Source organism: Dipodomys ordii, unplaced genomic scaffold, assembly GCF_000151885.1.
Source record: "Dipodomys ordii isolate 6190 unplaced genomic scaffold, Dord_2.0 Scaffold18, whole genome shotgun sequence".
NCBI classification, from domain to species: Eukaryota; Metazoa; Chordata; class Mammalia; order Rodentia; family Heteromyidae; genus Dipodomys; species Dipodomys ordii.
This window is the reverse complement of record NW_012267234.1, coordinates 17460890-17486324: the sequence shown is the minus strand read 5'-3', so window position 1 is coordinate 17486324 and position 25435 is coordinate 17460890. Positions and strand designations below refer to the sequence as shown.

At 46.5% G+C, this 25435-nt stretch overlaps 1 protein-coding gene across 1 annotated transcript in view; it reads right to left on the bottom strand.

The window, feature by feature from the left end:
• Positions 1 to 25435, bottom strand: part of Cdh13 (cadherin 13) — a 739646-nt gene that overhangs the window by 558101 nt on the left and 156110 nt on the right. Inside the window, exon 2 of the mRNA XM_013013008.1 lies at positions 7860 to 7971. Within this exon, the coding sequence (XP_012868462.1) occupies positions 7860 to 7971 (112 nt within the window). The remainder of the gene's footprint in view (positions 1 to 7859; positions 7972 to 25435) is intronic.

The following is a 25435-nucleotide window of genomic DNA, read 5'->3' as shown; positions in this document are numbered from 1 at the left end:
AACTGGGTCAAATATGAGCATGCTTGGGAATATTTGGACTGGCAAATATTTGCATCTCTTTCCCCGTTGCTCTTTAGCCAGCAAGACATTTCCGTGAAAATTAAGGTGCAGAGGACAGCCAGAGGGCACCCTGATGATCAGGATGTGTGTGAATTTGATCCGTTACAGGATAATAAGATCTTCTGCCTTCTCAAACTAGATAAAGCCATGCTTAATCTTTCCCAATTTGCATCTTGCTGCCTTTCTCATTAAGCATCCTGATTCATATGTTTCTAATACCTTAAATTAGAAGGTACTCTTGTATGTCCGTATGTTCCTGTACTCTTTAATCCCTTAAAGGAAAAACAGAAATAAAGGAGATTTATAACAGCTCCGGGACCATGTGAATGAAGACACTCAACAGGTTGAAGTGTGAGGCCATATGGCAGCACTTAGGATTTGACAGTCTTAATTAAGCAATCTGCTCACCAGCATCACCAGCAAGAAACCTGGCATGGGGTGATGGCTGTCCTCCTCCCCAGACACCTAGAAGCCATTTGCATAAGCGTGTATGCTGAGTTCTAGACATGTCCATGGGCGACGCACTGCCTGCACTCATGGATTGTTGGTGCGTCCCTCCCAAGAGAACACAGAACCTTCCTAGAGGATGGTCAGCTGGCCACAGCCCCCACATCTTGTCCTTCTCTCAACAAACAGCATCTCCATTTCCCCAGATAGGAGGAGGTGCAAGTCATCTTGGACTCCATGACTGCTCAGGGACGGGGGCGTGAGTTACACAGGGTTAGCCACCAGGCATTTGCTGGGACTTGGGAAAGGAAGGCTACCCCAAGCTGGAAGAATAAAAGGCCAGGGGAGATGGAGTAGCCATCTTGGAAGGAACCCCTCTGACAGTGAACATTTCAGCCAGCACCTAAGAAAAAGTGCTAAGGAAGTGTTGATATCCATAGAGGCTGCATATCTAGATGCTTCTGAAGACAACCCACAAGTTGACATTTACAACCATTGTTAGAGACATGTTTTTGCTGTAGGTAATTGATGTTGAGCTATTGTTGATTAAGCCCTCATATACCTTCACTATGGAAATGAGGTAACAGGTCCTTGGAGGAAGGGTGACATGAATGAGTGCTGTCACTGGGATCTGACGCCCAGGGATGACTCCGCCTCTCTCTCGGGAAACCACGCCCTTCCTTGTCTTCTCAGCCTTGGTGAATCTCCTGGGCAATCCACTCACTTACCCCCCTCCCCATGGCTCTCCAGTCACGCTGCCACCTTCCCATCTGTTTCTCCTCTGATCTGTCTTAACCATCACTCTCTCTGAACTTCTGACGTGACTCCAGACCAGCCTGTGCCTCACTTCTCCTCCATTTGTCCCCTATTCAGAATTCCAAGAAAGCAGCCAATGCCTCTGACCACATGACCTGGAGACATGGCAACCCAAAGCATTGAAAATGGGCTTCAAAAAGACTGATCAGTGCCAACCAGCCAAGGCCTTTTATATCCTAGCTCTGCCCTCTTCTTCCTTGACCAGGAATAAAAACAGTTCTGATATGCAGATGTCACCACCAAGGCTTCGTCTTCTAATGCATACCATTTGATGACACCCCAGCCTTGGGGGTGAGGGTAGCTGGCATTCGGGGGATGGTATGAGGCTGGCAGGGTAAATGAGGAGGCTCACTGGATGAAGACCAGAGATGGGAGGCTACGGGGAAGACCGCCTGGATGCCCCATTTCTCAGAGCTACTATCAGGCACTATTGGAAGCCTGGCCACAGAGTGCGAACGAACCCCAGAATGCCATGGGGGATGGCTGCCGTTGTAACATTCATTTCCCAGGTGAAGAATGTAAAGCAAGGTAAGTTTTGTTGTTTTTGTTTGGTTTGGGGGTTTTGTGTGAACCCCAGTAGCCTGCTTCTGGGGTCCTCCTTTTGAAGGTACAGGGCTGTGCAGAAAATGGGAATTTTCACAAGTGAAATTTTCCACATGGATGACACACTCCTTCCACTAATCAGTTCAGCTGCCTTGCGGGGTGGCCAAACAGACCATGTTTGTGCGGGTAATTAGCAGAAGGACTGACGACAGCACGCTATCTCTAGCTTATTTAATCATTACCCCATAACAAAATGTACATCTAGAAAGTGTTGCTTGCATGTATGTCTCTTAATTTACTCTTATCTTTTCCATGCTTCAACATAAAACTAAGGACCCACGTCCAGACAAAGGACCTCTAAGTATTTCATTACATCCCTACCCTGTGTGCATGTCTGTATTCATTTTGGTGTATGTGTGTGTATGCACACGTGCGTGAGCTTGCTGGTACTGGGGTTTGAACTCAGGGTCTCATACTGTCCCTTGGCAAAGCTCAAGGCTGGCTTTTCTTCGTGGTTTATCAGAGATAAGGATCACAGATTTTCCAGCCTGGACTGGTTTCAAATCAGGATTCCTCAGATCTCAGCCCTCTGAGTAGCTAGGATTACAGGTGTGAGCCACCAGAGCCTAGCATATTTCTTATCTTGCAGTCAGTTAATTACAGTATTTCATATTTATAAGGTAATTAGTAATAATGCATTCATGAGGAAGGATCCTAATAAATATTGATGGATTACTAGATTGTTACAAATACATTGGTGAGAAGGTCGGAGTCAGCTACAAAAACATTACATTTCTTCAGGGCTCTGTTTATATAGGGGAAATCCTAAGTGTAAATAGGAGTCCATTTTCTAATCAACTTTATAATGATAGAGTGAATTAGGCGGCAGCATAGTCATTTCCAGGCATATTGCGACAGCTTAAGACAAATACACCAATCGAAACCCTGGCCTTCTTTAGCTCCACCCACACTGCAGCCCAGGTGACATGAAATAATTTCACTCATCAGTCAGTCAGGCTCCCATCCTGACAGTAAACAAAGAATATGCCAGAAGTGTGAAAGATGGCCATAAAAAGGGTATTATCCTTGTTATTTTTTTGAAGTCAGAATATGAAAGTAAAACCTAAAAACTTCAGAACTTCTCTAGAATTAAAAAAAAAAAAAAAGACAAAAGCCTAAGTCAGCGTGAGCTCAGAAAGCAGGCGTTCCTTCATCTTCCAGGTTGGAAAGTTCACCCATTTATTACCATCCGAAGAAAATCTCCTCCGCAGGGTCAGAAGGGCCTTTGTTTTGACATTTAATTCACTGGCGATGTATTTCCTGCGTTAGGATGCAAAACACCTCTCACATTGCTTTTTCATTAATTGCCTTCATTTTTCAAGTTCCACGTTTGATTTATAGTCAATTAAAAACACCCTCAAAAGCCGTGACTCATGTATGTTAAATACAAATATGATTAATGCAACGAGACTGGCTCGCGGCTGACCTGGCCACTTCCCAAGGTCGGTATCATGGCCATGTGACCTCCCGCGTCCTCGTGAGGGACAGGGAGGGTGGGAGATGGGGAGCCGAGGGTCATGGGCAGTGAGGCGGGGCAGCCATCCAAAACAAAGGAAACGAGCTCCTTTTCTCTTCATTACAGGGGAAGAATGAACTTTAACTGTGAACAGGGAAAAACAAAAACACTAAAAAACCATACACACCAGAAGTTCTCTCTCCGTTTCAGCCAGGTTCAGGAAAACGATGGGAAGCGTTGGTGGCGGATTTCCTTAATTTATCCCTACCACATCAACAGGAAATGAAGACTCACTAGATGCCCACAGCTACGGCTCCTCCTTTCGGGTCTGCCTCTGGCTTTGGCTTGGACAACATCATTTCATGTGCACAGGGATGGGCTCTGCGGGGCCCTCCCTGGATCCTGGCCTCCCTCTCACGTGGGTTGGACCATGACCAGCACTGCCGCTAGAGCAGAGCAGGAATGACACACGTCACCTTCTAGCGGAGATTAGTGAAGCATCGAGGGTGTCTTCCTTCCATTCTTGACCTGCCACCTTGCACTCGAAGAGACGCAGCCAGCCTGACTGGGATCCTCATGACTCAGGTAAGAAATCAACACTGGCGTGAGGTGGCTCGGGTTGGCCTCGTCTAACCAATGCACATTCTTCACGGAAAGCGTACAGGTGGAATTGTAAGGAAGCTTATGTGTGCACTTCCTCCCATGTATCTGTGTGTTTGTGTCCATGCAGACCTGTAAGAGTGAACCATGGGGGGGTTGCAGAGGGCGAAAGAAGAGCACAACCCTGTTAGTAGTTGGTTGGCCAATGGAGTGTCCTTTGTGGACACTGGAAGATGGGCTTTTCTCCCACTGGGAGAGGACGGAGGCTCACAAGTATCGTCTCCCATAGGGAACTCAATGGCCACAGAGCCCTCCAGTACCAGGAAGTTTTTCTAGCAAGACAGAAGGTCGTGTGTGTGTGTGTGTGTGTGTGTGTGTGTGTGTGTGTGCACGCGTGTGCATGTGCGTGTGTGTGTGTGTTTTCAGAACCAGAGTTTATCACCTAGCATTTTCCCACCCTGGCCAGATACCTGGTCAGTTGTCCAGGAAAGCTATTTGTCTAAGCCTGGAGGGCTTCTATTCTGGGTGTCAGCCGTGAGGCTATTACCGGGGTTACTGGCCCAGATGGCAGCCCAGTTACTGGGATCATGTGGTTTGCATATTACTAGATCAATAAGAGCGGCCGCACCCAGCAATCTGAGAGTTCTGGGTGCCAAGGGCATCCTAAACCCTTTGCCGATTCCTCTCTGAGTCTAAAGACCGCAAATGGACGACTTCTTTCCGGAGTTGCTGCCTTCAAAGCTGCCTTCTCCCTTCTCCTTGTACCTCTTGTTGAAAACAATGGGAAGAGCCACATCTTCCCTTCTCTCCTTTCAAGACTGAGATAAGTCGAAAAAGTTTTCCCCAAGTTATCCTGAGCGGAGGGCTCTGCATTACGGTGAGAGACGCACTGAAAGAGCTCTTCTGGTTCTATGAGAGGGAATCGTGGGATGCCATGTTTTGATCCTATCAGCTTGTTGAAAAATGGCCTTTTAAAGAAGAAAGTGAGTCTAGTTAGTGGAAAGGAGAGCAGAATAAAGAGTTATTTGGATGTGAAGAAAATAAAAGGCTTTAGAACAACTGAGGGAAAGATGTGTCGGAGTGAACAGTGAATAAAATATTAGGGAAATAAAAGGAATGGAGGTGACCATTAGCAACAGTTAAAGCGGAAAAAGATAAGTCATCGAGAAGTAGGAAGGAGATGAAAAGGGATAAAAGGAAATATTACTGTTGGAACAAAGACAGCAGAGAGCCAGGGACAGAATAAACATTGCCGCGAACCTGCTCAAAGCTGAACCCCTGGTCTGTGGAATACAAGTCTGGGGTAGGAGCAATATTTCCAGGCAACTTTATAGAACAGTGAGGCTTTCCCAACCCAGAGATTCAGGGTGCTTGGCAACTCTAACTGTTAAATAAGACAATGAAGAAGAGGCAATAGACAGTGCAAAGCCAGCAGGCAGGCCCAAGATGGTATTACTAGCCTCATTTCTTTACCCGCTCGGTAGCAATAGCCTGAATGTGGATTTGGGTATCACTTAGCTATCCCCAACCATTTCTTGGGTGGTTAGCATTTTAAAGCTTCCTGGTTTGGTTTAATTCTTTTTCCTTTCCCATGCATATCTTGTGGCTCATGCTTTGTGTAGAGAGAGTCATCATTCTAGGAGCACGGACCACTCATGGGCTCCTTGGTGAATCGCATGTTTTCAGAGAGAGAAGGCCACAAAAGAAACTGAGGAGAGAGGAGGAAGACAGAGTGGACGTGGGAGAGGCTGCTTTTAAAGTCTCACTTGGTTCCGTAGAAAAGCCCATTCCATATTTGAGGCTTTTGCTCTCCTCTTGAAAATGGAATACAACAAAGCATTACTACCACTTCTGGAAATCCAGGTCTTCCTCAATAATACTCAATTGGTATTTTCCCGTTTATGAAACCTGCCTTCCTCTTTTAGGCACAATTAACCATATTCACGGAGTCTATACTCAGATTAGCTTATGTTCGTTCCTTTGAGATGAACTGGTGATTGTATTTCTTTTTTAACCTTAGTAATTTAAATGGACATCCAATTTCACTGAGAGGGGCTCATCAGATTTTACTGACCCAAGAATTCACGCACAAGCATAAAAATTTAAATGTTCTTAATTCCCATATCACTGACTTTTCCTGAATGTGCTATCACTGATAATCAGCCTAGCCTCATTTACACTCACTCGCTTACACAGAAGCAACAACCATAACCCACTTAATTACTTAGGGGATTAAAAGACACACACACACACACACACACACACAGGCACACAGAAAACTATGATATTGGAATGTACAGGATAGCCTAGTTTAAATTAAAAAGATTCCCCCAAAGTATGATTGTTTCTAGCTTCTCAGCGGTGAATTAAAAGCTGTTTGGTGTCGAGAAGATTACAGAAGCAATCACATTTATGGGCCTGCTCTGCATACCAACTCTATTAATTTCCATACTCGGGGTGGCTTTGCATTTCCAAGCATGAGAACATAGATGCCATTTGAGACAGTCTCTTGGAAAAAAAAATAAAATAGAAGAGAGTGAGAGAGGGACAGGCAGACAGACGGACAGAGACACGGAGACACAGAGAAAGGAAGGGAGAAAAAGGGGAGGCGAGGGCGGACAGAAATGTGTGTTTCTCATAACTCAAGTTCCATTTGAAGTCCATCGATTCTGATGAGTGCAAAATCCGGGAGACAAATGAGCGCGGTGGATGGTGTGACCCAGAGCCACACTCAGAGATCCGATGATTAGGGAATCATGTATTGGAATTCGCTTACAGAGCCAGGCCTGTACCTTGTCCTCACAGACGCTCATTATTGAGATGATTTCTCTGGTGTAATTGCATCAAGATGTGCACGGCTTCACCTTGGCTCTTTCTATGATGCTCCACATTGCATCTTCATTATTCTGCTCAACACCTAACATGTACGCGACCCTTGCAGAATATCCTCCTCCGCCAAGTCGGTGTTTCTTCCTTCCCTTTAAGCACACTAGCCACACACCGTGGCCTAACCCAGGAAACACAGCTGAGACTCTCAAGGCAGATGCAAATCACATTATTCCTCAGAAGGGCCTTAGAGCACGTGACCAGATTAGACCAGCAATTTCATATCCTTTGCGCCCAAATGTTAAAGAATGGCACTCAAGGGCCTACAACTAAATAATGAGATGTACTGCCAATTTCCAATTCTATTGTGTCAAAGCTATACTTGCTGTGCATGTTGTCATGTACCCTCTGCCCTCTTAAAGGAGTAGAATATTGGCATCAAGACTAGGAAGAAATCATAACCCTACATTGGAGGGATGTACATTTTAAGAAAATCAATTGGAATTTGGGAGGATTTGAGTTTAAGCCACAGAATGAGCAGCAAAGGTTTTGATTCTTTCTGAAGACTATCTCATTAGCTTTGGGAATGCAAGTTTCTCTTCTTTTTATTTGTGCATCTAAAAATTGCCAACAGCCAATATCATGCCCTCACCATTATTTTGATCTAATGCTACGTAGGAGGGACTGTAGGTAAGACAACAATAATCTTCAGGAAGGCAAAGATTGTGCTCTGGGGGTCTGCCCAGGAGAAATGGATTTCATTTCCTTTACACAGAATAGAGCTCACGTTAGACATGATAATCCCTTTTGCAAGGAATGGCGCCGAAATGCCCCCGATGAGAAAATGCTGGGAGAAAAAAGACACACACCACGCTATGAACCTTCAAGACAACAAGTCCTAGTTCCAAAGCTTCTACCTGGATCAGGGACATAAAAAGGATGACCAGAAAACATTCATTGTGCAAACACAACATCCTGAGATACATTCCCAGACACCAGTGAATGCAAACACGAGTGTAGGCCAAAAGCATCTCCAAATCGCACTGCTTACAGTTTAGGACCGTCTGGTCCTGGATGAATTCCACCGGCTGGTCGATGTGGAACACTTTCTGCTGGAATCCAGGAGTACAGTCCAAATCTTCTGCAGATGTTAGCAGCAGCACCTGAGGAAACCAAAGCCATCAATATTGTAACAGCGGCTTGTGTGTTTGCCCTGCTAACATTTTTTTTTCTTTTACCAAATCTGTGATTTTTTAGAAACGAGTTGAGGTTTTCACTTCATTTCCCCAATGAAGAGGCAAGTTGATCCTCCTCTTGTGGCTGCCAACAACTCATTCTGGCAACAAGATCTGGAAAACGCACCAAGGGGAACAGCTGCTGCAGCTTCCATTAAGTTGCGGTGAAAGAAATAACGTCGTCAGAATTTTACACCTGCTAAGAATCTCACCATGGCTTCCATGTGTGAAATTTCATTACGGAAGCTGTCAATTTCCCATGATGCCTGAGTAAAAACCAACTGCACTTTCATACATGCAAAAGAGCCTTGTGGTCTCGGAAGAAGCGGAGAAAGGCAGTAGCACATTTCTATTGGAAGTAACCCACGCCCTCTTACTTCCTTCATCGTGGCTCAATATGGTGGCCACAAGCCACCACGCAGGTGGTGGGTGAGCAGCTGAAATGGAGCTGGTCCAAAATGGAGACGCAATATGTACAAAATACAAATTGGATTCCGATAACACAGTGGCGGAGAGAACATAAAGGATCAAATCAGTAATGCTGTTTCAATTGCACGTTGGAATATTCTGGGGGCTGTACACATGTGCTGTTAAGATGAATTGTACTCGATTCCTTTGTATACTTTTGCTCCTTTCAGTGGTTAGAAAAAAAAAACAGGAAAACTTACAATCGATTTCCAGGGATCAATTTTTTTTCTTTGCAAATCCTTAGGATAATTCATCTATCTATCACAAAATTAGGCCAGGTGCTTTTATCAATCACAAAATCACCTGCTCTTCCTGAAGAAAAAAATGGATTTAAAGTCTAGCACGCAGAGACTACACATCCCACCAAGATGGGGGGGGTGACTTCTTTTCTTCATGTTTTTACACAGGGTACTTTCACCATCCTGGCCCATGATACTTGAGAAGGGTTATATGATGCTTAAGAAAGACTTAAAAAGAAAAAGGAACCTTTCTGAGCACTTCACATAGGTGCGCATTGTGCTAAGCTCACTGCATAGATAATGTCACTTGGTCTCCTCTGCAGCCCTGTGAAGTATGGACTACAAGACATATTGTTTTCAGAGGAGGGACCTACAATCCTGAAGAGGTTAGCAAGCATGAATAATAGGAGTTAACCAGACACAAGTGTCCTCTGATTTGATACAAAGGAAGTGTCCTGTCCACCCGCCTCAGACCTTCCATACCAGGAGTAGGACCTGGTGGAGTGTTTGGCTAGAAATATTTCTCTTAAAAACTCTGGAAGCAGGCTGGGAAGGTGGCTCAGTGGTAGAGCGCTTGCCTTGCATGCATGAGGCCCTGGGTTCGATTCCTCAGCACCACATAAGCAGAAGAAAAAAAAAGCCGGAAATGGCGCTGCGGCTCAAGTGGTAGAGTGCTAGCCTTGAGCTGAAGAGCTGAGGGACAGTGCCCAGGTGCAGAGTTCAGGCCCCACAACCAGACCAAAAATACAAAAACTAAAACAAAACTCTGGAAGCTAGCCAGGTGCTGGTGGCTCACACCTATAATCCTAGCTACTCAGAAGGCTAAGATCTGAGGATCTCGGTTCAAAGCCAGCCCAGGCAGGAATGTCCGTGAAACTCTTATCTCCAGTAAACCACTCAGAAGACCAGAAGTGGTGCTCGGTCTCAATTGGTAGAGTGATAGCCTTAAGCTGAAGAACTCAGGGACAGTGCCCAGGCCCAGAGTTCAAGACCCACAACCGACCAAAAAAAAAAAAACCAACTCTGGAAAATGACTTTAATCTGAGTATAATGCCAGTAGAGGGTAAACCCCGAGTCCCTTCTCTTCAGAGGAGATGATTGAGGGCCTGTGATCTCTCACCCAGTTTGCCTATGCAACTCCACTCTACTTGTCCACCAGGCTGCTTGGCTTAATAATTCAATAATTATTATGGGTGTTCTTTTCTTTCTTTGTCTTGTAGGCCTCTTGAGGATTTTTTAATTTATTCATTTTAATTTTATTTAATTTACATTTATTTCAATTCTAGTCCATTTATATTTAATGTGTATTTGTTTACTTAATCATTTTAAATGTATTCACTTTAATTTATTCATTATTATTTAATAGTATTTACAAAGAAGTTTTCTTTTCTAAGACCAGCCCTACCAATACACTACTTGCACTCAATCCTTGACTCAGAGTCTGCTTGGTAGAAACACAAACTTTGATTCTAGACCTCACATGCTTAAGCATTGCACACAAGCAGGTACAGAAAGCTCATTCTCAGCCATACAAGCAAACTCTGAGGCACATACAAAAGCTTGGGAATGGTGGAGCCAGCAATCAACCTGCCAGATGCAGGAGGAATGAGAGCAAGAATCTGTGTCAGGAGGCTGAGTGTGTGGCCGGCCTGAGCCACAGCAGAGAAGCTGAAATGGAGGAATCATCACCCTTTCAACATCACCTTTCGAAACTCAAATGGGAGGATGCGCTAGTCCAGTACCTGTACAGCTCTGCCTGCAAAACGTCCTGAGACCAGGCTCTGGTTAGATAGCTTCTGAGCAATCATAAGGCTCACGCCCCGGGTGTCACAGACCTACAGTGAGTGGAGGTTCAGGAATAATTTGCTGGCAATTTTGCCATCAGATAATCTGTAAGTGGCCAACAATAATGTAGTCAAACAGGAGACGGGCAAAGGTCGCCTCCAGGCACCGTATGCCTACAATTACACGCTACCCTTCTAATTGGTTCATTTTACTCTCAACTCCCAGACCAGTAAGCCAGCCGCTCCATATGTACTAAGGAAGACACAACGTCCCCAGCCATGCTGAGCCTAAGAATCTGGGAATGGCAGAGAAACAGTCTTCTCTGAGGGAGCTGAGCTCTTATCTGACTACCTGCACTCACTCACTCTCTGTTTTGATTTCATGTCTGGGTCTAACTCACGATTCTTCTAGAGTTATAAGAAGGAAAAACAGGCTTTTTCAACTGTTGAGCCTCAGAGAAGCAAAGTAGCGGAGGACTCTCCCAAAGGCACAGATTTGTCTTTGCGAATTCTTGGGTCAGTCCATCTACCAGTGAAAAATTCAGATGAAATGGCTCATCACAGAAGAGGATACAGAACTCTGCTGCGTGAGGGCGGTCCAGTGAGGTAAAAGCTTTTGAGGCTCTTGCATTCCTCTGCTCACTTGGTCTTGGGATGCAGGGAGGGCTCTGCTGGTCACTAAACAGGAGCTTACAGAGAAGACAATGGTGAAGCATGCGCATCTGGCGTTCGTCCTTGTTTACACCTTAGCCCCGCGCTCACTCACTGCAGGGTTTGACCTCATGGCTGCCCAGACTCTTGGTTTCCTCATCCAAAAAAAAATCAGGAAAATGAGACACACGTGGGGTGTGGCTGTGAGAATCCAGCAGGATGAGCGTAGAAAGCTATTGGAAAAGTGCTTCACGAGATAGCTAGGCAACTGTGACAGTCCCGGGCTTGAGAACAGGAACAAGGCATGCACTGACCCTCATTTAATTAGATGACTACAACTGAACACCAACTTTGAAAGAAAATGAGGGAGCGGGTCAAAGCTGGAGTTAGAGAGGAAGGTCTAACTTCACCTAGGGAAGGCCAGGAAATCAAGTCCACGTGGACTCCAAACTCAAAGGAATGCACGTGGCTGGGCAGATGGACGGGAAGCGAGATCATCATCCGCATCGGCACCTCCACTTCCATAGGAATCCTTCACGGTCCCTCTAGACCTGAAATCACACATGGGCACTGATTGAAGCAGCAGAAAGGGTCGCCGGTGGGTAGTGATGGAGTGTGTCGCTCCGGCTACTCTCAGCAGAACTCAAAACAGGGACCCACTCCTCAGACTCAGTGTGGGTACCCCATTCATCATCCTTACTGTAGGAACTAGTGCCTGGACATTCATCTAAAACCGGGTAAGCCCTGCTCAGGTATTACCAGATGCCACTTCTGAGAAGATACCACTGGGAACCCTCTTTAACTTTTCTAAAACACCCTGGCGTGAACAATCCAACGCCATCAGTTAATGCCGCTCTGCAATCACTGTCTTCCTCTCTGGTTCCCATGTTCATTTAAGGATTAAAGTCTGTGTCTGTAAACCGTAAGTAACCAATGCACCCTTGGAAGCATGGCCACGCTCTAACTTCATGGTCGCCAAAAGACCTCTATTATCACCCTACTACAAAAGCAGATTCGTGGCTCGGAAAGACACTGAGTGCAGATCTGCGCCATGCTGGCTCGTACAAACCCCGGGGTCTATCAGCAAGAGCACCATTGCACAAATGACCGGTGTCTCAGGTTCCTCACATGTAAAATGGGGGGAATAATGGCACTGTGTGGGTGATTGTGGGGATACAACCATTTAATTATTGCAAAGAGGCGTAAGTAGTACCAGGCACATCACAACTGCTCAATCAACACGTGTTCTGTCTATGAAAACTGATATTCATGCCAGATACTCTCCAGAAGAGAGAGAGAGAGAGAGAGAGAGAGAGAGAGAGAGTTACAGGGGAGGAGTTCTCAGTAGGGAAAGAAAGAGAAGGAGTGGGAGTCTGAATCTCAGAGAAGAGCAGAAGTTCCACGTGTGTCGGGGTCTCCATGAGTATCCGTGGCTACGGGGGAGACGCTGCATTTGTGAAATGACCTCGGCTTTCTTTGAGGCGGGGGCACCGAGCCCCTCCTCCACATCCCACAGAGTCCCCCCTACCTCCGAACACCTGCACTGACTGCACCCCCCCCCGCGTTTCCCTCTCCCTCCCCGCTTCCTCCTCAGCTTCCTTCACTCCCGCAGCAGCACACAGGACAGGCGCTGGGCGTGTTTGTCCTGGCAGGTACTGATTTAGGAAGATAGCCAACTCTGAAGCTTCCTTTCAGAGAAGAATCCACCCCCTCCCTCTTTCTCTCTCTTGGATGTCAGCTGCCAATTGGCAGCACCTGGGCCAGATGTGCCCTGGAGCAGCCGGGGCAGCGAACTGAGGTTCTGCACAGAGCTCTCCTCCTCGCACAGTCCCTGGGGCCACTCCCCAGGCGGACCCCCCCCCACACACACACTTACTGGGCCCTACTCTGCACCCGCCTGGCTTCCCAGGCGTCTGAGTTCACACGTGGGCTTTGGGCTGAGGGGACAGACTGTTCAAGCCAGAACCCCTCCTGGCTGCCAGTCCCTCCCCACACAGCCCTGTGGCACCTGTACCTGGGTGAGCGTCCACAGGACCAATCGCTACCCAACAGGCTAAGCGTGGAAGACCAGACACTAGCTCGAGGCCTGGCCTGGGAAGGGCTCTGGGTGGTTCTCCTCTCCCCCCCCCCACCATGAGAATAGAGAAGAAGGGCTCTAAGATAGTGGTGTTGTCCACTAGATCAGAGTACACGCATCATTCATCATGCAGGGACAGGTGCCGGAGAACCTGCCGGCGAGGAGCAGCCCGGGCTTGTGTGTGAGTCGCTGAGGTGTGGGGCCGTCTCGCTGCACAGCCAGCCTAGCTAACTACATACCGAGTCACAGAACCTGGAGCAGGAACTTGGGCTCCACTGTGCTCCTGGACAGGGAGAAAGAGCAGCGCTGAAAGGAAAGCTTAACACCGCTGTCTTCAAAGCAGCCATCAATAAAAAGAACCTTTCTGCCACAAATAATTATCTCCACAGGCGGCGAACAACCTCACATCCCATGCTCTCTTAAGCCAGCTCCCCAGCGAATCCACTCCTGTCTCCCGGCTTGCTGTGGCTTCCCTTCCACTGACGAACTCGGTGTTTGCTATTAGCCTGGCTGGACAAGTGCTTTATCATTGCCACAAAACACCTCGGGTTTACTCTTGTCAAAGTCGCTACGCTGGATTCAGTTTGGAGGGGCTTAGATTGGTAGGGAAGAAAGGCAACTACTATCTCTGACTTGCAGGACATAAAAATGTTACAGCACTGTATTTTGATTGATTCTTTATCCTGCCAAATACCAAGAGCCTAGCATCCTGGAAGGGTTTATAAAGGCATACTGCCGTTATAGAAAGAAAGCATCGAAAGAGCATTTCCAAGACACACACACAGGTACGCACGCACACGCGCGTACACACACACACACACACACACACACACACACACACACGTTATAAACTCATGCCCTGGCACATCACTAAGCCTGACTTCCTTAAAATATTCTCAGTGTTTTAATGCCCAAGGTACACTGAACCAGCTGCCACCTTCCAGGCCTTTATGGTAATAGACACTTAGAAATCATTTGGGGATACTTGTAGAGAAATTATTTTGTGATTTTTGCAGAAGCCAACAGAGAGAATACCTCCCCATTGCTGAGCCCTGTTGCTATGTTCATACACAATGAAAAAACAGCATCCTAGATTTCCAATTGGATGCTACACAACAGTTTTCCCCTCAAGTTAATGAGAGGGAAGCTGCATGTGTCTGAAAAAGTATGAAGCCAGCTGGGCACTGGTGGCTCACACCCATAATCCTAGCTACTCAGGAGACAGAGATCTGAGGATCACAGTTCAAAGCCAGCCCAGGCAGGAAAGTTTGTGACTCTAATATCCAATTAACCACCAGAAAACTGCAAGTGGTTCTGTGGCTCAAGTGGTAGAGTGCTAGCCTTGAGCTGAAGAGCTCAGGGACAGCACCCAGGCCCAGAGTTCAAGCCCCACTGACAAAAAGAAAGAAAGAAAGAAAGAAAGTCTGAGACCACCACCCAAGATGGACCTGCATCTGTAATCCAATGGTGTGGCCATTTCTTGGACTTTCGACCAGTGATTTCCTGGGGTCAGTCCCTGAGCTCTCTTTAGTAGAATGGGTGTGAGGCTGGGAGGCCTCCCTGAGATAGTGGCCACCTCCTGAATGTCCTTAACCTAACCCCACCCCAGACTGCAAATGTTCTAGCTTACATGGCCAAGGGAAAGAAAGTTGATACGTGGTGAGCTTTCCAATGGATGGGCCCTCTGTAATCATATGTATCTATGAAGATAGAAGAGTTACAGGAGGATGGGGAGGTGAAGATGCAGGGCAGAGTGATCCAGAGGGACCCAACCTGGCTTTGAGGACAGACAAAAGAGCCAATAAGTGACCTCTACAATGGAAAATGTAACAGAAAGAAAGGATTTCCTCCTAGGGACTCCAAAGCACATGGCAGCCCTGTGGCCGCCATCTTGATGTCAGCTTTCAGAGACCCATGCCAACTTCAGGCTTCACAACTGTATGTTGTTTTAAGTTGCTGAATGTGTGACCACTTGTTACAGCAGCCACAAGAAACCCATACAGTCTAGCCCAACACTGACTGCAATGGGACACCAAGACAATGTCATTAATTTGACTTCGCTTTTCAAAATATAGTATAATTTGGGCAAACCAATAGTGAGGGAAAGAGGAAAGAGAAGTGAAGGTCAGTTGAGGTTTGGGGAGAAAGAAGAATGAAAAACAAAATCATGATTTTAGAGCCTTTTAACAAGGCTGTCAAAGTCTGGATGTAGCAATCATGTTCCTAAGTGCTCCTTCTCTGAGCACTCATAGCTTTAGTTCTTTTCTTCACTCTGGTAATTTTCCTTTCAAGTTATGGAGCATTGTTACAGTAGAGTTACTGGGCCATTGTTTCATTAATATCCTCAGTAGAATTTTTTTAAAAAAATTCTCTTATCTGCCAGTCTGTGGGCCTGAAGTAGAGACAGAGAAATGTGCAAATACCTTAATAAATGCATGACCTAGGAGGAAAGGTAGGCACACAGGTGTATCCTATGGCATACATTTCTAGATATTAAGAATTGGCAAGTGCTGGGAGAAATGTTTCATGAGCTAGACAACATGGTTCAAATCCTACTTTGGGCACTTCATTGCTGTGCGACTCTGATTTACTTTTAATTTCTCTGTGACTTTGTTTCCTCATCTAGACGATAACACTACTAACTGTAGTTGTGGAGATTGCTCGTGGAACCCACCCTTCAAAGGGGTGAGTGCCTAAACTGGCTCACAGTCCATGCTCTGGTTCATTGTTGCTCTGATTTATAGTATCATGGAGCAACCTGTGTAGTGTTACAGAAATCAGGGAAGAGAAACACACTCTTGAGATGAGAATAGGGACCTTGGCCATGTCAGAGAGAAGGAGGTCCTATTGAAAAGAGGATTGAAAATGTTCAAGTGGCAAAGTGTCAGCAAGGATGTCCCACACAGGAGACTGGTAAAGGCACACACCACGGCACGCCGGTTCAAATGGCAGGGAGCAATTTGGCATGTGCCACAAGCTCTGGGTTGTTTCCAGGATTATTTGGAGGCATTTCCTTGTCTGGAAAATAGGATTGAATCGATGAGGCTTGTCCTTCTGGAGTTGGGTAAAACAGAGCCAAAACCAGCCCGCTAGAACCTCAGGTTGGTCTACATGGACTCAACTCTTCCCTATTGAGATTTCAGGATTAGTCAACGAGTCTGAAATGGGAAACTTCAGAGGGATAGTGCGGATGTGTGGACCCTGACCTGAGTGAATGCGCTAGGGTGGAGCCCGGGCAGGGCCGGTGGCATTGGCATCTGTGTGTGAGATTCTGGTCGTTAAATCAGTGGGGTCGAATGCCGAATCAGACCTGCTTTCCTCAGGCCAAAGAAAGGAGCCCCAGATAGGGTCCTAGATAAATCCTGGTAGCTGCAGAAGGTGTAACTGACAAAGGATGAAGACTTTAACAAAAGGTGCTGGCATTTGGTCCACGCATTGGTCCATTCGTTTGGTCCACGCCAAAGGCCCTGCGTGCGTGCGGGCCGTACCCAGGTGACGTGGGGCGATGCGCAGGTGTGGGATCTGAGGATAGCTCTGGTGCCTGAACCTGTCGCCCTGGACACCTGTGACCCCTGACCCCAGCTCCTGTGGACATTGCCCCCAGAGCTCCTCGGCCTGTCCGTCCTCTCACCCCTCGGCTCTGAGACTTTTTCCTGCCCTGCAGGAGCTGTGGTTAACGGGAAGGCCACAGAGGCTTCCATAGGGGAAGAGCTCAACTCTCTGGGTGGCCCTCAACTCATGAGAAACGCAGACAGGTGAACCCCTACCTCACACCCAACCTGCTTTTGTCTGGACAGACACTGACTTCTGGGGGACATCCCACATGGCTCTCCGGGTACTGACAGATCCATCCCTGGCAATCCACAGCACGGACGACCATGATGCAGGCTTCAGACTGCTTCTCCTCTCCCTCTTCTGTCTTGTGCTCCGGCCCTTTATTGCTGCTTCCTGAGTCACCTCCTACAGAAAACTTCCCAGCGGACGCTCTGATAGAGGAAGACATGTCCGAGTATTTGCTTCATTTTGCTGTTGTAATTACACACAGTTATGTCAGACTGCCCAGAGGCTAATGCTGCTTTCCTCTTATAGCTACAAAGGCTACAGTGAGCTCCTTGAGGCGAATCTGATTCCTTCCACTTTGCAGGGCGGTTATCTCTACCCTTAGCTCGTGGTCGCTATCCTCAAAGCCAGCAGCACTGCCTCGGCTCACCCTCTCTACCTCCGTCTCTGCCTCACCTCCTGTCTGTGACTCTCGACTCCAGGTTCTCTGGGGTGAAGCCTGCAGCAGTTGTGTCTGCTTTGGTAATTGAGCGACGCCTCACTCCCTGTATAATTAGGATGTGGAGGTGTTTGAGAAATTGTGCTTCAGCCTGCCTCCTCCACATACAAGACTATGTGACGGGAAGGGAAAGGTTCCTAAATACTGTCCTAGTCCAAAATGTTCAAGAGGAAATCATTCTCTGCGCGCTTCCGTTCCCAACGGTGTTTACCTCTGAAATCAGAAAAATCCACAGGAAGACCTCCACAGTTGTGAAGAGCTCTACAACCAGACCTGATGTTGTGTTGATTTAACAACTAGACTATGACCTTTTCTTGCTTAGAAATAATTATCAGATTCTGCTCGGCCTTGCTGTGAAGTGGAACATTTTATCCTAACTGTGCAACTCTCCACGCTTTCTTCTCTGCCAACATTAGACAAGATGTCAGAGCCGTCATCACACGAGAAGGTTTGGATTAATTATCTTTCTGAGGCAAAGTCCTTTTTGTAATTTATTTTTTCACACCAGGAAAATTCTTCTATTGAACTAAATGTCTATCTTGTTAAATTGTGGGGTTATTTTTTTTTTTCCTGCTAACATTTTTCTCTCTGAAAACTTTCAGGAGAAAAGAAGTTAACCAAGCAGAAGTTGGTATTGAAGGCCAGGGAGTTATTGTGTTTGTCGAATACCCTGTTATAAGCATACACCTCTTTTCTTTAAAACCCAACTACCTTACGTACAGTTGTGTTAAAATTTCCCCAGATGTTGGTTTACCTGATGCCAATGATTCGTTTTATGAAAGATTTGTTCATTTATTGAGTGCCTACAAGGTTTCAGGGCCAAAGTACACACAAATTAGCAAGATATGAAGGTTGTTCAACCTGCAAGGAACACAGAACACAGCAAGAAAAACTGGCCTGTGTATAGCTACTTTTCAAAAACAATTACCCCTTGAACCACAGCATCACTTCCAATTTTTGAGTGGCTTATTGGAGATAAGAGTTTTACGGGGACTTTTCTGCCCAGGCTGGCTTCAAACTGAGATCCTCAGATCTCAGCCTCCTGAGTAGGAAGGGTTACAGGTATGAGCCACCGGTGCCCAGAAGCTTTTGTTTTTTAATTTTTTAATTTTTGTTTCTTGACATTCCTGGAGCTTGAACTCAGGGCCTGGACTCTGTCTGTCCCTGAGATTCTTTTTGTTCAAAGCTGGCGCTCTACCACTTGAGCTGCAACACCTCTTGTGGCCTTTTCTGTTTATGTGGTACTGAGGAATCAAGCCCAGGGCTTCATGCATACTAGGCAAGCACTCTACCACTAAGCCACGTTCCCAGCCTGGCTGCTTTTATTTTTAAGGTAAAAAAATTTCAAGATAGGAACTAGAATGTCATTCTACAAAATAATACAAAAAGTTGTTCACAACCATTTTTCCTGCTTTGTATTTCTAGAATAGCAAGTAAGATATTAATATAACATGGAAAGAATGTACGTTAGACTCTGATTCCAGGGGAGAGATGTAGGACGAGTTTTCCAGAACCAGTGAGTACCCAGCGGGGTGTTTAGTAACCAGTTCTATGGTTTGCATATTTGCACATTTGTATGTTATGAATACTCTCATTGCAGAGTAATTTCAGCTACTGGGTCAGGGAGAGATGCAGTCATTACCAGTTGTAAGTGAAGACTGTTTAACTGGTCACTACGTTGCTCGTTCCTGATTTTGGATTGTTTGGGCCACTATCTTGCCTAGATTTTTGTAAGGTCTCTATGAGTACCAACCACCATGACAGGAAGCAGCGGTTCCCTCTTTCCCACCATATTTTTATACAAGGTTTCACTAATATGAGCTAAAACATCCTTAAAAAAAAAACAAAACCGTCTTGTACTATTGGGACCATATAAACCACCACAATTTAATAGGATAGTAGGAGAAAATGCAAGGAATCTTTGATTCTTGACCACGTGTTATTTAAATATTGCTTTTGATGTTCTATCCAGAGTCCTAGCTCAAGTGATCAGAGATAATCCCGCCTTCTGACATAATTAAGAGAGCTGCCGCTTTGCTAAGCTGGAGGATAATCAATTTGACCTTGAAAGTTTGTCTATAGTACCTTCCTAGCACTCAGAAGGCAGAGGAATCAGCCATGCTGGCTGCTCTCAGTCAAATACCATCCATGGACTTTGTTCTAAGGGCAAACAGGCGCTGAGAGGGAGATGGCCACCTTCGATGGCCTGCGGGTGCCCCAGGGCCCCTGTATCTGCTACGTGGCCTTTAGTTTGTCGATTAGCTGCTAACATTTAAATATCAAGGATTTCCCTGAAGTGTCTGGATTTCAGACAACACAACACTGGGGCTGGAACCAAACAGGGCAACAGCAGTCTGTGCATGACAAAGACACCCTTCTGACAGACACAACTCCATGCTCATGTGACCACTGTCCATTTGCCCTAGTAAGCAGGACCCGTCTGCCTTCTGTGATCCAGTTATATTCTTATTTGCTTTATCTTCATTTAAAAGTGATGGGGGGTGAATTTTGAACTTTATAGAGATTTTTCCTATATCCTGAGCTCTGCATTCATTTACATTCCTTTCCTACCCACCCCTACACCCAAGGCATCTGAGTTTTCATCTGCATCTTCTAATAATAATCAGAGGACATGTCTAGAATGGCTGCAGAGAGACCACCACCACCACTACCACAATTACCACCACCACCACCATCATACCACTACCACCACCACCATACCACTACCACACCACCACCACCTCCACCATACCACTATCACCACTATACCACTACCACCACCACACCACTACCACCACCACCATACCACTACTACCAGCACTAGTAGCAAGACCTCCTGAATGGCTTTCTTCCTACTGCTTCCATATTTACTGTCTTCTAGATCATAGGATTTTATATCAGCTGTCTCTATTTCTCGGGTTAATATTTTTTCAGGGCACCATGTTCAGGGCACAGACAGGTTCGTGAGGTAAAGGTGAGTGATACTCCACAGCACTGACTGTCTTCCCCACCTTCAGAAACACGCTGCTCACCAGGAACGCGTGACCAGGGCTGTCTGGACCCAGGAGGTGGCCGCAAGCCCATGTCTCTCAGGCCCAGATAAGCCCAGCTCTTCTCCCCACCAAGCAAACCATCACCGAGTTTTGAAAAAGTCTGAACTGGAATAGTTTGCAAAAGATACTTCAAAAAAAAGTAAAATAAAATCACATCTCCTTCACTCCAGAAGTTCAATTACCTGAAATTTCATGAGTCAGTCCTTTGGATATTTTCAGTGCAAGCTGGATCCATGCACTATTTCAAAGTTTCTGCTAATCCTACCGCTTCAAAGTAAGTCTGATTCTTCATATGGAAAAATAGCATAGCTTCCCTGTAGTACAATTTCGAGGAGAAGGGATCATCTTTTAAAAATTATAAGGTGCGACACACATTGCAGAAAGGCCTTCACTCGGGAGCCGCTGGAGGAAGTCAGACAGCATTACAGACTTTGTTCCAAGGGCAAATGAATTTTAGCTGAGAGGGTCTCCTTAGACAACCATCACTGAGAGGGAAGGGCTAAGGTCAAAACAAAGGCCTTGGGGAACGAGCCGGGAGGAGGCAGGGCTTCTCCCAGTGATCTGTCATCCTGGTTTGCCCGCGACTCTCTGAGGTGTAGCACTGCGGGCTACAGAGCTCAGGAAAGCTGGCCAGGCCAGGGAAACGTTAGCATGGGGCATAGGGCAGCAACCCCTCAACAGCCAGGCCAGCGCAGGCCACAGGTCCCGTCCTCAGCAGGAAGGGCTACGTGGGGGACGGCCCTCCCAGAGAGGAAATGTGGCACCGCCCCCTCCCCTGCCCAGTGGAAGGGCAGCCTCGGAAGACGTACTCACCCCACTCCACGTCCTCCGAGTATTTGTCCTTCCCCCGCACTGGCTAAAGCACTGATGGGGAAACTGTAGCCTAGGGGCGGCATCTGGACCGCCTTCTGTGTTTGTTTGCTCATAAGCTTGGCCCTTGGCTAGCACCTGGGAACTTAGATTCGGGAGAGTTCCTACCACTACAAATGCCATGGGTGATTCACTGTGTCTAATACATACATAAACCATGTGGTCCTTGCTGAACACCTGCTTTCCTTCTGGAAGTATGGAGGGTTGGGACATGACAGGCAGAGAGTGTCGATGTGACCAGCATCCAATAAAGACCCTGGACACTGGGTGCTAGTCACCATGTGCTGCTGGGGAAATTCTGCATGTCCTGAATGACTCCGGAGGAGAGGCCCCGGTCAGCTTGCTCCTGGTACCATCTGATGCTGGCTGTGTCCCAAGCACCTTTCCCCTGTGCTGGTTTTGTTCTGCATCCATCCAACCCGCTCACTATAATACATTTTAGCCACTGCAGCTGCACGCTGAGAACCACAGACGCGGGGCCTTGGAGACCTGTAATGTCAGTGGCAGCTCTGCATTTCGCTTGTTTACTTGCTAGAAGCCAGAGGAAGTACTTTTTCATGATTTTTCCCCATGCAACCGTCCCCTCCAGTCTCTGAGACACACATTCTTCTCCCATCCTCAATTCTGAGCTTTGCAGATGGCGGTAATGGAGATCTGGAGACCTTCAGCATCTCGCTCAAGGTCACCCAGGTAGTCTAACTCCTAATCCCGCTACTTGCCCTCTGGAACCACCCCCCATGCTGGCTGCCGGAAATGGGGGGGATCTTTTTCTGCATATTTGTTTGGTTCCCACCCCAACGGGCCACCCATTCTAAGGCTCTAATCTAGTTCATCGTGAGATGCTCTGGCAATGCCCTTTCAAGCTCTTGATCTTGATCTTGATAGTGAGTTTGAGCCTTTGTTATAAGAAAGACTCAGGATTTGGCAATAAGATTCTTCAAGGGTGATAAATATCCCTTTGAAGGGACTGCATGTCTATTGACTAAGTAACTCGCTTCTAGAAATGGAAGTCACACTCGCACATCGGAAGGGTGTGTTACAGAAATGCAAATTAGAACGACTATATTGGCTGAATAGGATTCAGCTCATCCTGTCACCAAGAAGCAAGAGCTGGGGAGACCACATTAAACCAGCCAGGGCCATCACAGAACATGGAGACACAGCATGGGCAGTGCACGGGGGCCAGCAGAGACACAGCCCAGGCACACACACCATGTCAGCCATGTCTGTGTGTAAAGGCAACAGCAGAAAACATCAAGATGGTATCATTTCTGTCCTTCTAGAGCTTATTTGAGTTCTTTTGAAACTAAAGATCTCTTTAAGCCTGATCTGGGAGATAATTTTAGGCAATCTATGTAAATGATTTTTTTATTTTAATAAGTATGCTTTATTTTAATGCTGACATTCTATTTATAGTTTGTAATGTTGATTTTCTATGTAAGTGAGTGATAGAAATATCCCCTTCTAAATGTATTTGTGCAACCCAGTAGACCAATTGCAATAGAAGGTGGTAAAGACTCAAGAAGTTTTAGTTTTATAATGAAGATTTAGGTTGGAGAAATCCTGAACTATACAACTTATCTGGGAAGGTTTGCAGGCAGAGAAGTTGGGTCTGAAGAAGGAAATGTGATAAGAACATACACACTGACAGAAGCAGAACAAAGTAGACTCCTACTACTTTTGGATCACTAGTTCTCAAAGTGAGATGGGAGAATGATGAAGTGGGTGCACATGTTGAATTGAAACCACCCCCCTTTTTTTGTTGGTCATGGGTCTTGAACCCTGGGCCTGGGCACTGTCCCTCAGCTCTTCAGCTCAAGGCTAGAACTCTACCACTTGAGCCACAGCGCCACTCCGGTTTTCTGATGGTTTATTGGAGATAAAAGTCTCATGGACTTTCCTGCCCGGGCTGGCTTTGAACGGCGATCCTCAGATTTCAGCCTCCTGAGTAGCTAGGATTCTAGGTGCAAGCCATCGGCGCCCAGCTACATTGAGACCCCTCTGAACAGCTACTTCAGGATAACTTAAGTATGGTCTCTTTGGACATGCGCTGCCATATGTCCTGGGAGGTGGTTCGAAATGCTGGTTCTCAGGCCCAGAAACTTGTTGTGGGTCCAGAGAGTGCTGTTTTCACAACACTGGCTGAAGTGCCAGCTTGGGTCTGAACTCTGCAGTGGGAGGGGACTCAGTGATCACTCCCTCAGTCACGGGCAGAGCTCCCACCTTCTGCCACAAGGGAAGAAAGCAGTTCAAACATTTACTGAGAGGCGACACTCCCTGAAAGGGAGTCCTGGGCGACGGGAGGCCCTGGGCCTCAGTGAGTGATATCAGGCTCCCCAGAGGCTCAGGGGCCTGAGCTGCCACCTCCTGGGGCTTTGTAATGGAGACTTCCTGGTGTGACCAGACAAGTATTCATTTTATTGCCCTAGATGGATGGATTGTTTGCTGGAGGCAAGCACGCTGATGGACCCGAGCCGCATTGCAGAAGGGTACTTGTGAGAGCTGAGACTTTGAGTTTGTGGAAACTCCTATCTGAGACCAGAAACACATCCAGGAGAAGCTGCCCGGTGGGGGTTCCAGCCCTGGCTTTGGACCAAGTGTTGGCATCGAAGCTTGGGACAGCAGGAGAATTGAAATCCAGGTCCAATGTGACCTTGGAAAAGAAGACAAAACTGGGACTCACACAGCGCTTTCTCTGTGAATGTCAGAAGATGCATAAATTGGTTCAAATGCCACAGAAGCTCTCACCACCCAGAACGGAAGCCACCAGCGACCAGTCCCGATTGAACACCTAAAATATAATGAGTCCCAGCTCAAGGCACTCCTAAGTGCAAATTTCACACTGGATTTCAAAGAAAAAAAAGAAAGCAAAGTTTCATATCGACTACATATTAAAATGATACTACTTTAGATCCATTGGGTTAAAGAACAGACATTAAAATTAATGTCGCCTGTTTCACTGGTGTCCTTTAATGTGGTTACCAGAAAATGCAATATATAACATACATGACTCAGATTATTCTAGAGATGATGCTGGTAACCTTGTTATTGCTGGTAACCTTATTGAGGCTAGTATGTGGCACTTGATATAAGGATCTTAAATGCAAATGTGAAAATGTAAAAATTCACCCTTTATTTGTGGGTTGTATTAACAGGTGGCCAAGTTGGATGCCTGTGGCTCAATTCTAGCTACCCAGGGGGCTGAGATCTAAGGATTAAAGCCAGCCTAGGCAGGAAAGTCTGTGAGACTCTAATCTCCCATTAACCACCAGAAAACAGAAAGCAGAATTGAGGCTCAAAGTGGTAGAGCACTCAGCACCGAGCAAAAGAGCTCAGAGACAGTGCCCAGGCCTTGAGTTCAAGCCCCACGACTGCCAAAAACAAAATTAAAAAAAAACAAACAAACAAGTTGCCAGCTGGCTTTGAGCTGTGGACAGACACCTGTTCTAGAGCAAAATGCTGCTCAAAATGTGGAACACATCCATATGAGTGGATAATTATTAGACTGTGTGACAACTGGGGAAACTGAGACTCAGATCCAAAGCCACTCAGCTGCAAGGTGGGACTTGAACCCTAGTGTGCTCGTATTTAGCTTTCGTTGTTGTCATTGTGTTTCTGAGGCAGCGTCTGTGTAGCCCAGCCTGGCCTTAAACTTGTCTTCTCCTTGCTTGCTTTCCCAAATGCTGGGATTATAGGCATGTATCGCCATTCCCAGCTCAATTTTGTTATTTTTCGGCAGCATATTTTATTGAAGGAAGATGCCTCTGATTTTCTCCTCTCTTCTTTTTGTTCAGGGGATTTTCCTTATGGTTGCAGGGCTATGACAGAGAGACCCAGCACGGAGCTCGGTCCTGGCTAGGAGCTCTTTGGAGGGATGGTAGGAAGAATGCATGAAGGCCTGGGATGGAGGCTCAGGGTAGTTTCAAGATGTCTCACTTGTTCCTCCATCTACAGAAACGACTAAGTCTCAG